General features: G+C 40.2%; 1 protein-coding gene across 1 annotated transcript in view; it reads right to left on the bottom strand.

Moving 5' to 3' along the window:
* The window catches only part of LOC133655772 (arf-GAP with dual PH domain-containing protein 1-like), a 35,983-nt gene extending 22,885 nt beyond the window's left edge, over positions 1-13,098 (bottom strand). Inside the window, 2 exon segments of the mRNA XM_062056236.1 lie at positions 467-594; positions 12,942-13,098. Coding sequence (XP_061912220.1) covers positions 467-594; positions 12,942-13,026 — 213 coding nt within the window. The 5' untranslated portion in view covers positions 13,027-13,098.
* Between the last annotated feature and the right edge of the window lie 410 nt (positions 13,099-13,508).

Raw genomic sequence — 13,508 nt, 5'->3', positions numbered from 1 at the left:
TGCAAAACACAAATAACCACTGCAGAGAACGACGGCTCTCAAGAGGATCTAAAAACAAACTACCATTCACACTCACATTGGCACCAGTGGCCAATTAGAGTTAACCTAACCTGCATGTTTGTGAACTGTGGGAGGAAGCCAGAAAACAAAACATACACAGGAAGTGCTTCACACAAAGTAATTTGTGAAACCTTGTTTTGAAATGTGCATTCTTTCTTTGTTCTATTTTATGATGAATTAGTTAGGTCTATTCAAACAGCATTTCCGGGGTTATTTTCTACATTATTTTTTACTTTGCCCAATATATAATATATAACTAGCTACTAGTGACATGGAGTGTCACTACAGACCATGACAATTCAGTATTGATGACATCTCATCCCTCATCTACATTCTTAGCAGACTTACTTAAACTGCCTTTGAATGAGGATTTTCACTCCTGCTAAATGCTTGCTATAAGTCTCACCTCCACATCACTCGCATCCCACGTGTCTTGAACCGACTTGACTCTGCTGATATGGGGGATGCTGCGGTGAAGAAGCGAGCAGGCCTGACAAACAAACACACCCAGAGTCAGTGATGCCCAGTCCGGCTCTGCAGGATGGAAGACAAGAAGAGGGATGGGTGGAAGAGGAGGAGGTTGCAGAAGATAAACAAGAAGGGAGATGAAGGAGAGAGTAAAGTTTGGGGGAGAAGAGAGAACATTAAAGTAAGATACAGGAGGAAATTGTAAATTTTAAAGCATGTCTCTTGTGGCTCTGCAGAATTTGTGAGAAAAAACACCACAACACTGTCAACAGCGAAGAAGAAGATGCCATTTTGGTCATGCCAAAATCACTGTTAAAAACACACAACTGTGACGTATGTTCTGCAAACCCAGAAAGAAATGATTGAATCATTGAAGCACTTAGCATTTAGATCATCACATTTTGAGAATGCTCTCAGAAAACTGACAGCCTCACGAGCAGTCAGAGAGATGTTTTCTGTGAACGACACAACACAGACAGCGGCACCCGTGGGTGTTGAGTGGCAAAGGTACACTTTAATCCCTGAATCACAGGTTCTTTGCTTCTGCCCACGTCAAAGCGTGTTGGAGACAGGATGTGCGAGATGAGAATGCTTGACAAAAAGTTATACTGTACTTATGATTGCAGATATAAATCAACTGTACCATAATGTACATTTACTTGCCCAAGCTATTGATATACAATATAGAGCTGTATTATTGTTGTACTGTACTGTAAGGTGTATTGTGAAGACAATAGTACTGTATATCAGTGTTTTTCAACCTTTTCTGAGCCAAGGCACATTTTTTTCATTGAAAAAATCCTGGAGGCACACCAACAGCAGAAAACATTAAAAAAATTAAACTCAGTAGCCGATACTGAAAATAAAAAGTTGTTCTAGCAATTGTTGGATATGAATTCAAACCATAACCAACCAGGCATCACTATAGCTCTTGTCTCAAAGTAGGTATACTGTCATGACCTGTCACATCACACCGTGACTTATTTGGAGTTTTTTGCTGTTTTCCTGTGTGTAGTGTTTTAGTTCTTGTCTTGAGCTCCTATTTTGGTGGCTTTTCCTCTTTTGTTGGTGTTTTCCTGTAGCAGTTTCATGTCTTCCTTGCGTGCTATTTCCCGCACCTGCTTTGTTTTCCCAATCAAGACTATTTAAGTTGTGCGGACGCTATCCTTCTTTGTGGGGACATTGTTGATTGTCATGTCATGTATGGATGTACTTTGTGGACGCCGTCTGCTCCAAACCCTGTAAGTATTTGCTGTTGTCCAGCATTCTGTTTGTGTTTACTTTGCATACCCATCCCTAAGCTTCAATGCCTTTTCTTAACGGCACTCACCTTTTATTTATTTTTGGTTTAAGTGTTAGATACCTTTTTACCTACACACTGCCTCCCGCATATTGTGATCACGACAAACCATGTTCCCGACATCTACAAAGCAATTAGCTACCTGCTGCCACAGTGGTTGAAAAACACTGCTGTATATGATCACTAAGGTAACAATATTTATACGTCCATCAATAAATTAAATGCTACGCGTTCACATGCTCTGACATTGTCCCACAATCTACTGAAAGTGAATGAGAATCACAAATCACACTCATGTCACCCAACATCTGATTGCTCAAACATTGCCAAGGTAATACAGCTGTTAGCATGTATTTATGCATGCTTTGTATGAAATGACATGTCTGCACTGTGTGACAAACAGTGACACCACTACTGTATGCTCTTACTTCAACACTGACACAGCTGTATTCACAGTCTTGTATGCATTTCCTGTGCCTACACTTTGTGTAATGTTTGAGTCTCTGTTGTATTGAGTAGTGTGAGGCTAATTGTGCCAAAATTGAGGTCTCCATGGTTAGAAACTGGATTCCCAAAGACTCACAGAACGTATGCTGCTAAGTGAAGTGAAGTGAAGTGAATTATATTTATATAGCGCTTTTCTCTAGTGACTCAAAGCGCTTTACATAGTGAAACCCAATATCTAAGTTACATTTAAACCAGTGTGGGTGGCACTGGGAGCAGGTGGGTAAAGTGTCTTGCCCAAGGACACAACAGCAGTGACTAGGATGGCGGAAGCGGGGATCGAACCTGCAACCCTCAAGTTGCTGGCACAGCCGCTCTACCAACCGAGCTATACTGCCCCAGTAGTGTGGTACATGTTTTCTTTTGTTTCTTCAAGATACAATTAATAATAAATTAATTCCACACAATCGATATATTTCTCAGTAATCTGTTAATATGCATATGGTTGCGCTTGTAACGCGAAAACAAGACAACCTGAAGTATCTTTTGACACACAAAAACGTGTGCGCCGTTTATTCCATCAAAGATGAGACTGAATGACTGCTTACATCAAAGAGACTCAAAAAGGCGGTCACAACAAACCCCCACCTTTGGGTAAATCTCTTGACGGTCACTTAAAGGGGCCGCGCCAAATTACTCACTCTTAACTGCATACTGTATATGAATGCTAAACAAGAACAACATTGTTATGTGCACAATAGAACAATGACAGTGAATAATGATGACAAAGTCAAGTCAACAGGTATGGTGAATTATGTCCTTAATGCAACTGCTACAATATACAGTATTTCAGTGTGAATCAATCAATCAATCAATCAATCAATCAAAGTTTACTTATATAGCCCGAAATCATGAGTGTCTCAAAGGGCTGCAATATATCGATGGTTGTATTTATGTTGGATGTTTATTGTATTTAAGCACAGTGAAAAAAGGATATAACACCTCCAAATTGTTTGGTAATTCACACAGCAATTAAAAGCCTGAGGCCTCATGTATTAGTAGTTGAGTGGATTTTCTACTAAAAATAGGCATACGCTCAAATCCAGAAAACGGCGTACAAGTACACAAGAAAGAAATTGGATGCATTAAATTGTGCACACATAATAATCCCACCACATTTCTTTTTTTACATTTGAAATTGTTCACAGACCACACCCTGACTGCTCCCCCTTATAAATACGCAAATCATATTGAAATGATCCATGTGACTGAGCGCTGCATGCTCTGGCAAATCAGGATTTAGTATTACTCAGTAGAAGGTGCCTTTGTCTTTCGAGTGATTGAAAGAGGGTTGAGATTGTGAGAAGGCTGTGTGCATTGAAAATCGCACACAGGCAGGAATAAAAAAGAAATGGTCGGTCATCAGGAAGAAAGTGTGGAGGAAGAAGGATGTTCATGGCCAAAACAGGCGAGCTATGGGACTGGAGAGAAAGTACCGCTGCACAATGTTTGGGAAGATATGATACGTAAAACTCTAGAAGAGGTGGGTCCCTCTGATTACCCCCAAAATAAATATAATTTGTGTAATTTACAACAAAATGTGTTCATACAGTAGTCTGCTCACAGACTGATTAGAGTTTCATGTGAAAATAATGTAATATTTGGTGTGCAATCTTTTACATTTAAACGTGCCAGCATGTCTCAACAAATGATACGAAAGACTTTGACTCGTGTTTGATTAGTCACTGTATAATTACAACACAGAAAATGACTTGCTGCCGCAGCCCAAACGACTGTGCTGGAGTCACAAGAACACATTGTGACAACAGATGTCAAAATGATCACCTCCTACATAAATTAATAGCCATTCTCACAAATATTAATATGAATATTAAGCAGGACGAACAAGTGAATTTTGTGTCTTTGCCTCAATCTTTTAACATTAATGAAATCAAATGTTGGCAAAGCCCGAACGACCACCTCTGTGTGTCGCCAAAGTATCCAAAGCCTGTAGAAATGTGTGTACATGAAGCATGACGTTGGCGTGAGGCAAGGCACTCTCTATGTTGACACAATCCTCTCTCTGCGCACGAGCTTAGTAGATCAGCTTTGTGTGTGCTATCAGGTTTACTCATGTTTTCATACACACAAAAATGTAGTAAGTGTTTGAATATTTCAGGTAAATTTGTCATGCTGCAATTTGGGTGAGTAATTGGGATGGCAGCTATGTAAATTGTGTGAATTCAACAAAGTAAAAGGGAAATTCTGCATTTTGTGTTTTTTTGTTATCGGGAATAAGTGGCCTATTACAAAAAGATGGCAAGCTTTTTGGAAGCTGCCTTTTTTGTGTTCAGGTGACGATTCTCGGTCGACCAGTCAAAAGATTGCAGTGTCTAGCTACCGCACGACGAATGACATATGATATTACAATGGAATGGTGCCAAAAAGCAGTACCAGTTACATTTGCTACATTCGACATTTGGAACGCAAATCAATCGTCCAGTATAATTATAACGTTTGATGAAAATAGTAGCCGACTTCAAAAATTAAACAAGTCATCATTTACTATTTAAACCACTGTAAAGAGCAGAGTACACACACTTAGCCATGGTGAGGTCATCACTGTCTGAGTCATAAGTGTGTGTCTGACTACCCACGTGCACAGCATACACATGCAGGTCACTGTGCCCAACATGCACTTCAATGGTTTTTGCACTAAAGGGAATGATGCCAGCCATGGTGCAGGGAGAGGTGCTCTGTGATTTGCATGCACCTTTCCGGATCAACACAAATCAATTTGTTGAAACCATAATAGTTAGGCTGAAAAACTGAACGATATGCCCGTATCACTGTGGCGTGCAAACTTTTTGACCTGGGGGCCGCATCAGGCTAAAAAAATTAGGCTAGGGGCCAAAAGTCAACTGCATGTAAAGTACCAATATATATACAAAACACACACACACACACACTCACGCACACACACAAATATAAATGATCATGTTGTGCCTTATAGCTAAACCCCTCATTTAGGTTGTCTTTCGTTGAAAAAAAGTTTATATGTACCCTGGGGTTGACAGATTACCAGTCCGGGGTATATCGTATGCAAAAAATGAAAGAGTTGGCTATTTCTATGGTATTAATTTTAAAGGAATGTTCTTAATACAATGTTGATGTGTGAAAAACCTCTTTCTTAAAAGCTACATACAATATTAGCTGTGATTTGTTCATGCACATAATAAATATTAATACAGTGTTTGGATGTATTCATTAAATCAAAGTATTCTTGGTTGCGAAAAAGGGATTCAAAGTAATATTTGGATATTGACACATCTCATCTGTGCATACATTACTAGAATACCGTTAGGAGATGTACAGATGAGATCTGTCAATATCAAAATATTATTTTGAATCGCTAAGATGTCGTATGTGGTTGATTTCAGGTTTTTAAAGGGTACTTTAAAACGTAAACAGTGTACTTTATTATCATATATGTAACACTTTTATAGGTATAAAGGGGACTTCAACACCTAAACAGTACAGTATGTACTCATTATCATATGTGTAACTCTCTTGAATAACTACATCTAAACACTTTATTAATATATATTATGTGCATAAACAAAGAGCAGTTATTATTATATGTAGCTTCTAAACAAGAAAGAGGTTACAGCACATCAACATCGGATCAGTAACAGTCCTTTAGAATCTCATTAATCCATCCATCTATTTTCTACCGCTTGTCCCTCTCATTAATACCATAGAAATAGCCAACTCTGTGATTTATCAAACACGATAAAGGCTTAAATAATTTCAAACACATATCCTTACAATAACCACAAATATAGTGTTTGTTCTGCATGTAGTACTCAATTGTGGACAAACAATTTCCAGCACGGCGGCGGGTAACAATTTTTAGCATGGAATCAATTTTTGTCGCAACACCAATAGCAGCAAATAATATATTTGACTTAGAGTTGTGTGAATGTCAGGATGGATCACTTGCCTGTTGATGGCATCATAGCAGTAAAAATGAAATATGTCCTCTTCACTTTCTCCCAGGAGTACACATATATCCATTGGAACATGTTGTATCCACACCTTTTGTTTTTGGTGGGGACTTCCTTAATTTACAAGGGAAAGCATCTGATTGGCTCTCGTTCATAACTAACCCCTACCCCTCTTTCAATGTACACCATTAAAGAGCTGTGATTAGTTATATTCCAATCTAGTCCCACCCATCGGCAATACGAAATTAAATATCATTAGATTTCAATACTGTCAACTGTCTCGTATTTATACTTTAACTAACATGTCAGTTAATTGTGTTATTGTCTTAGTCAATGTCCCTTTGTTTTGATGACTTATCTTATGTTTACCTACTCCAAGATAAAAAAAAACTAACCTAAATAAAATAAACAGCTGCCATACCAGGGCGGGCATGTCTTACTTTGTGCCCGCCCAGGCCTGCCCACTGATCACAAGTGATAAAGAAAATTGATGAATGTGTGTCTAACCTTATAACATTTACTTCAAACACAGACCCAACCCTCGCTACATAAGCCCCCGGCAACACTTCCTGGTGGACAGCTTTGTAGGAAAAAAAGGCTTTGCTACATATCTTAAAACAAAAGCGTGGAGCTACGCAAACGATCTGTAAAACGGCTACAAACGTGGAGGCCTCAGAGTACATTCTATCAATCCGTTGTTGGTTAGCAAATAGACTAACCTACCATGGTTAAAACGTGCTTGTAATGTTAGCACTGTAGCTCACATAGCTACGCTAATGTCGCTAACGTCTGTGTCCTGTGTCCTCACACACATATGGATGTATTGAAGTGCGGTATTAGATATGCATGTAAGTGTACATTAGCCTTAATCTGTGTCATGCTGGTTTATTGTTCCTATGATCATGTTGTGCCTTCTTGTGTTTTTGACTTGGCTCTTATGTTGTCTTGCCTTGCCTTGCTGTGCCTTGTTTTTTGTGTCATTTGTGCTAACCCGTGTTCTATTGCTGTAGCCTCGCTGGTGCTTCCTCAATGATGGTACTCTAATTAAAACACATTCTACTTGCACGTTGCCTGTCTTCTCTGCATCCTTGGATCAGTCCAACTTCAGCTATGCGCAACTGTAACATTTACTACATTAAATGTACTTCTTACTTAAAATCTGGCCTTGGTGTGACTCAATTTAGGCTTAAAGGCCTACTGAAATGAATTTTTTTTATTTAAACGGGGATAGCAGGTACATTTTATGTGTCATACTTGATCATTTCGCGATATTGCCATATTTTTGCTGAAAGGATTTAGTATAGAACAACGACGATAAAGTTCGCAACTTTTGGTCTCTGATAAAAAAAAGCCTTTCCCCTACCGGAAGTACCGTGACGACACCGGAGGAAGGACTGCTCACATTTTCCCATTGTTTACACCAGCAGCGAGAGAGATTCGGACCAAGAAAGCGACGATTACCCCATTAATTTGAGCGAGGATGAAAGATTCGTGGATGAGGAACGTGAAAGTGAAGGACTATCGTGAAGTGCAGAACGTATCTTTTTTCGCTCTGACCGTAACTTAGGTACAAGGTTTCATTGGATTCCACACTCTCTCCTTTTTCTATTGTGGATCACGGATTTGTATTTTAAACCACCTCGGATACTATATCCTCTTGAAAATGAGAGTCGAGAACGCTAAATGGACATTCACAGTGACTTTTATCTCCACGACAATACATCGGCAAAGCTCTTTAGCTACTGAGCTAACGTGATAGCATCGGGCTTTACTGCATATAGAAACAAAACAAATAAGTCCCTGACTGGAAAGATAGACAGAAGATCAACAATACTACCAAACTCTGGACATGTAAATACACGGTTAATGTTTTCCAGCTTGGCGAAGCTTAGCAATGCTGTTGCTAATGACGCTATTGAAGCTAACTTAGCTACGGAACCTCGACAGAGCTATGCTAAAAACATTAGCTCTGCACCTACGCCAGCTCTCATCTGCTCATCCCGACCCATGCTCACCTGCGTTCCAGCGATCGACGGTACGACGAAGGACTTCACCCGATCACCGATGCGGTTGGCGGCCCGGAGACGTAGGAAGTCAAGGTGAGGTCTTTCGGCTAGCGCGTCTGATATCCTCAAAGTCCTCCTGGTTGTGTTGCTGTAGTCCGCCGCTAATACACCGATCCCACCTACAACTTTCTTCTTTGCAGTCTCCATTGTTCATTAAACAAATTGCAAAAGATTCACCAACACAGATGTCCAGAATACTGTGGATTTTTGAGATGAAAACAGAGCTTTTTGTATTGGATTCAATGGGCTCCGAATACTTCCGCGTCAACCGTTGACGTCACACGCAAACGTCATCATATCGAAACGTTTTCAGCCGGAAGTTTGCCGGGAAATTTAAAATTGCACTTTATCAGTTAACCCAGCCGTATTGGCATGTGTTGCAATGTTAAGATTTCATCATTGATATATAAACTATCAGACTGCGTGGTCGGTAGTAGTGGGTTTCAGTAGGCCTTTAAAGGCCCACTACTACCGACCACGCAGTCTAAAAGTTTATACATCAATGATGAAATCTTAACATTGCAACACATGCCAATACGGCCGGGTTAACTTATAAAGTGCACTTTTAAATTTCCCGCTAAACTTCCGGTTGAAAACGTCTATATATGATGACGTATGCACGTGACGTCACTAGTTAAACGGAAGTATTGGTACCCCATTGAATCCAATACAAATAAGCTCTGTTTTCATCTCAAAATTCCACAGTATTCTGGACATCTGTGTTGGTGAATATTTTGCAATTTGTTTAATGAACAATGAAGACTGCAAAGAAGAAAGTTGTAGGTGGGATCGGTGTAGTAGCGGCTGGCTGTAGCAACACAACCAGGAGGACTTTGACTTGGATAGCAGACGCGCTAGCCGACGCTAGCCGCCGACCGCACGGATGATCGGGTGAAGTCCTTCGTCCTTCCGTCGATCGCTGGAACGCAGGTGAGCATGGGTGTTGATGAGCAGATGAGGGCTGGCTGGCGTAGGTGGAGCGCTAATGTTTTTATCATAGCTCTGTGAGGTCCCGTTGCTAAGATAGCTTCAATGGCGTCGTTAGCAACAGCATTGTTAACCTTCGCCAAGCTGGAAAGCATTAACCGTGTATTTACATGTCCATGGTTTAATAGTATTGTTGATTTTCTGTCTATCCTTCCAGTCAGGGGTTTATTTATTTTGTTTCTATCTGCATTTGAGCCCGATGCTATCACTTTAGCTCCGTAGCTAAAGTGCTTCGCCGATGTATTGTCGTGGAGATATAAGTCACTGTGAATGTCCATTTCGCGTTCTCGACTCTCATTTTCAAGAGGATATAGTATCCGAGGTGGTTTAAAATACAAATCCGTGATCCACAATAGAAAAAGGAGAAAGTGTGGAATCCAATGAGCCCTTGTACCTAAGTTACGGTCAGAGCGAAAAAAGATACGTCCTGCACTGCACGCTAGTCCTTCACTCTCACGTTCCTCATCCACGAACCTTTCATCCTCGCTGAAATTAATGGGGTAATCGTCGCTTTCTCGGTCCGAATCTCTCTCGCTGCATTGTAAACAATAGGAAAATGTGAGCAGCCCTTCCTCCTGTGACGTCACGCTACTTCCGGTATAGGCAAGGCTTTTTTTTATCAGCGACCAAAAGTTGCAAACTTTATCGTCGTTCTCTACTAAATCCTTTCAGCAAAAATATGGCAATATCGTGAAATGATCAAGTATGACACATAGAATGGATCTGCTATTCCCGTTTAAATAAAAAAAATTCATTTCAGTAGGCCTTTAACAGTACTGATACACCTGTACATCATTTGTTATCTAGAGGGGGAGGGGGGGTCACCCACATATGCGGTCCTCTCCAAGGTTTTTCATAGTCATCACATCGACGTCCCAGTGGGGTTGTGAGTTTTTCCTTGCCCTTATGTGGGCTCTGTACCGCGAATGTCGTTGTGGCTTGTGCAGCCCTTTGAGACACTTGTGATTTAGGGCTATATAAATAAACATTGATTGATTGATTGATTTGTTATCTTTCACTGAGCAACAGAGTTGCTGTCTATAACAAAAAACAAAAAATAAAACATTTACTATTCCCAATAAGGAACTGCTAAGGTTGCTATGGGGTTTCTGCCATTTATGCTTTCCAAGATGCACCTGACTCTCGCCTCAGAAGACTGCTGAGGTTTCTATACGTAGGATACAAGTAATGTGTGTGTACTTGGCCAAGGGCAGAGGCACAACATTGCTGCAAATGCTATAAGCTGCACTACTGTACTATAAACACTCATATCAACCTCTCGGTTCTAAGTGGGCATAGAAAACAAAGGCAGAGGCAAGGAGTAAGAAATATTAAGCATAAAAAAAATGTGTGTGTGTGTATGTGTGTATGGGCTGGTTAACAGATGACTTTGCGGTGAAGTAGGGTGGATAATGTTAATTTTAATGAAATGCAGCATCATCATACTAGGCCAGGTGAAGAACAACAGTAGAATACTGTTATTCGGCATTCTGGAGCAAATCTGCATGATCTCTGGAGAGTGCTATGATCTGCTGATGTTGTGTATATTGTACATTAATCCTTGATTACATTTTTTTTAAACACATTTTGATTATGGTGACAGCTACGTTCATGTTGATGGCATACTTTGCCAAGTGTTACGTCAATTTAAAAGTGCCCCAACGTAAGAGTGTTTTGAGATAAGAGCAGTACCTCAGCCAATTGGTATGCTTTAACTTGCAAGCAACAATTTGAGTTAAAAACATCCCTGCCATAATTTGGTGTACTAACTGTCACAGCGATTTGCCCAAAACATCTTGTCTTACTCACTCGCACTAGTTTATAGCTAGAGATCGATATATCTTTGTTTTCCCACCATGGGAAAGAAGAAAGTGAGTGCACAGGACAGTGCTAAAAAGAGGAAGTGGATGATAATCATTGAACTGAAACAAAGAAATCATTAAAAACATGACCGGGCGTGTTGTTAACCTGGTAAAACAATTTGAGCGTATCACTGCTAGTCTGCGCCATAGTGAACCAGAATGAGTCTTATGCCAGCCAAAAATATTAATATAGTATCGAAACGGCAGACATTTATCCATGAAAATATGAAAAAGCTTCTGATGGTGTGTTTGACAGAGAAGCAGCTGGAAAGAGATATCGTAGACGTGCACTCTCCAAGGTAAATGTTATATTATTATTGCATTACTTCGTAAAACTAGTCTATTTGTTAGTATTACACTCTATTATACTGTTTTACACAATATTTATTATCTAAATGTAGTTTTTATTAAAAAAAATGTATGTAACATGTTAAAATCGTGCTGTTTAATTAAATTGCATTTAATTAATTTCACTGGAGACTTTGATTTTTTGTTTTGAGTTAAGAGCTACGTCACAGAACCATATAACTCGTAAGTTGAGGTGCTATGTCTTGGCTGCATGTAAATTTACGAACATGCGCGGATAAAAAAGGAACTTCACTACACTTGACATGACAAAATTGGTACCAAAAATGAATAATGCTGATTTGTGATGGACACCATCATAAGCTTTCTCTCCCTGTTAGAACATGGAAACCTCAACACTCAAAGTGAACACATTAATATTGACAACATGTAAACACAGAAATATTATAATTATCCATCCATCCATTTTCTACCGCTTGCCCCTTTTTGGGGTCGCGGGGGGTGCTGGAGCCTATCTCAGCTGCATTCAGGCGGAAGGCGGTGTACACCCTGGACAAGTCGCCACCTCATCACAGGGCCAACACAGATGGACAGACAACATTCACACTCACATTCACACACTAGGGCCAACTTAGTGTTGCCAATCAACCTATCCCCAGGTGCATGTCTTTGGAGGTGGGAGGAAGCCGGAGTACCAGGAGGGAACCCACACAGTCACGGGAAGAACATGCACCAGAAACACCACACAGAAAGATCCCGAGCCCGGGATTGAACTCAGGACCTTCGTATTGCGAGGCATACGCACTAACCCCTGTCCCACCGTGCTGCAACTGTAATCATGTTAATAAAGCATGTCCTCAACTAATACACTATAAATATTGTTCAACACATATGGGAATTTTTGACACTGCATGTTTAGTCCTATCAAAGTGTTCTAAAATATGTCATGTTTTTGGCAAGTGTGTCTTCCTCAACTACCTACTACACATTTTATTTTACAGAACTCTGCTTTTCTAAAGTTTTATATACAGATCTGCAGGAGCGATGCTGGCTCTAGAGATGCTTTACTGAAGCCAGTCCTCAGAGGAACAGCACAAGCACTGGGCATCCAGCCCATCCTTAGTTGGCACTTTGGCTTAATACCATGTCAGGGAAATCAGTGGTAGAGGTTTAAACAAGAATGGGGTAGAACATGTTGAATATGAAATATGGCATTCTTATCTGTAGTGGCTACCATATGAACCACCTATTAGCAGACAGATCTTTGCTGTACAACATGATGCCCTATAGACACAGACAGGAACAAAGCATCTGTGAAAGGGACAGCTTGTGTCTGGTCTACACACACACTGACCAGCCCTGACAACACACACACACACTCACACACACACAGTACACGTCTTGTCAAAGAGGAGAGGCATATGTCTGGCTTATTGCTTACCTGGGTTACCGCAGTCCGCGCACGTCTCGTTGTCCGCTCTTGTCAGCACGTCTTGAAGGAGCCGGTTGTCTCCCTCCGGTTCCATGGCGAGTTTATACGAGGCTCGCACGAGCACATCCGCTGTCTGAAAAACAGAGCATCACCTGTCAACCGGATATGCTCTCTCTCTCTCTCTCTCTCTCTCTCTCTCTCTCTCTCTCTCTCTCTCTCTCGCTCTCTCTCTCTCTCTCTCTCTCTCTCTCTCTCTCTCTCCTCTATCTCTCTCTCATTATAAGTGAAGTGTGGATCGATCCAAATATCGGTAGATTCATCACCATGAGTAGTGTCCGTATCGGTTGTGTGAATAGATCGATATCGTGTATATTATGTTCCTTAGTACATTGATTTTACATTTGATTTACCTTTAAATATATGGAAGTAGTATTGTCTCACATCAACTTATATATGATATCAATACATATGCACATATTAATAAATATACAAATACAAATGTGATATATAAATAAATAAATAATTTGTATAAATAAACGCATATTTGTAAATCTATTTTTGGGATTTGAAAATATA

This window comes from Entelurus aequoreus, linkage group LG08, assembly GCF_033978785.1.
Source record: "Entelurus aequoreus isolate RoL-2023_Sb linkage group LG08, RoL_Eaeq_v1.1, whole genome shotgun sequence".
Lineage (NCBI taxonomy): Eukaryota > Metazoa > Chordata > Actinopteri > Syngnathiformes > Syngnathidae > Entelurus > Entelurus aequoreus.
The sequence above is the reverse complement of the archived record's forward strand: the minus strand, read 5'-3'. Positions and strand labels throughout refer to the sequence as shown.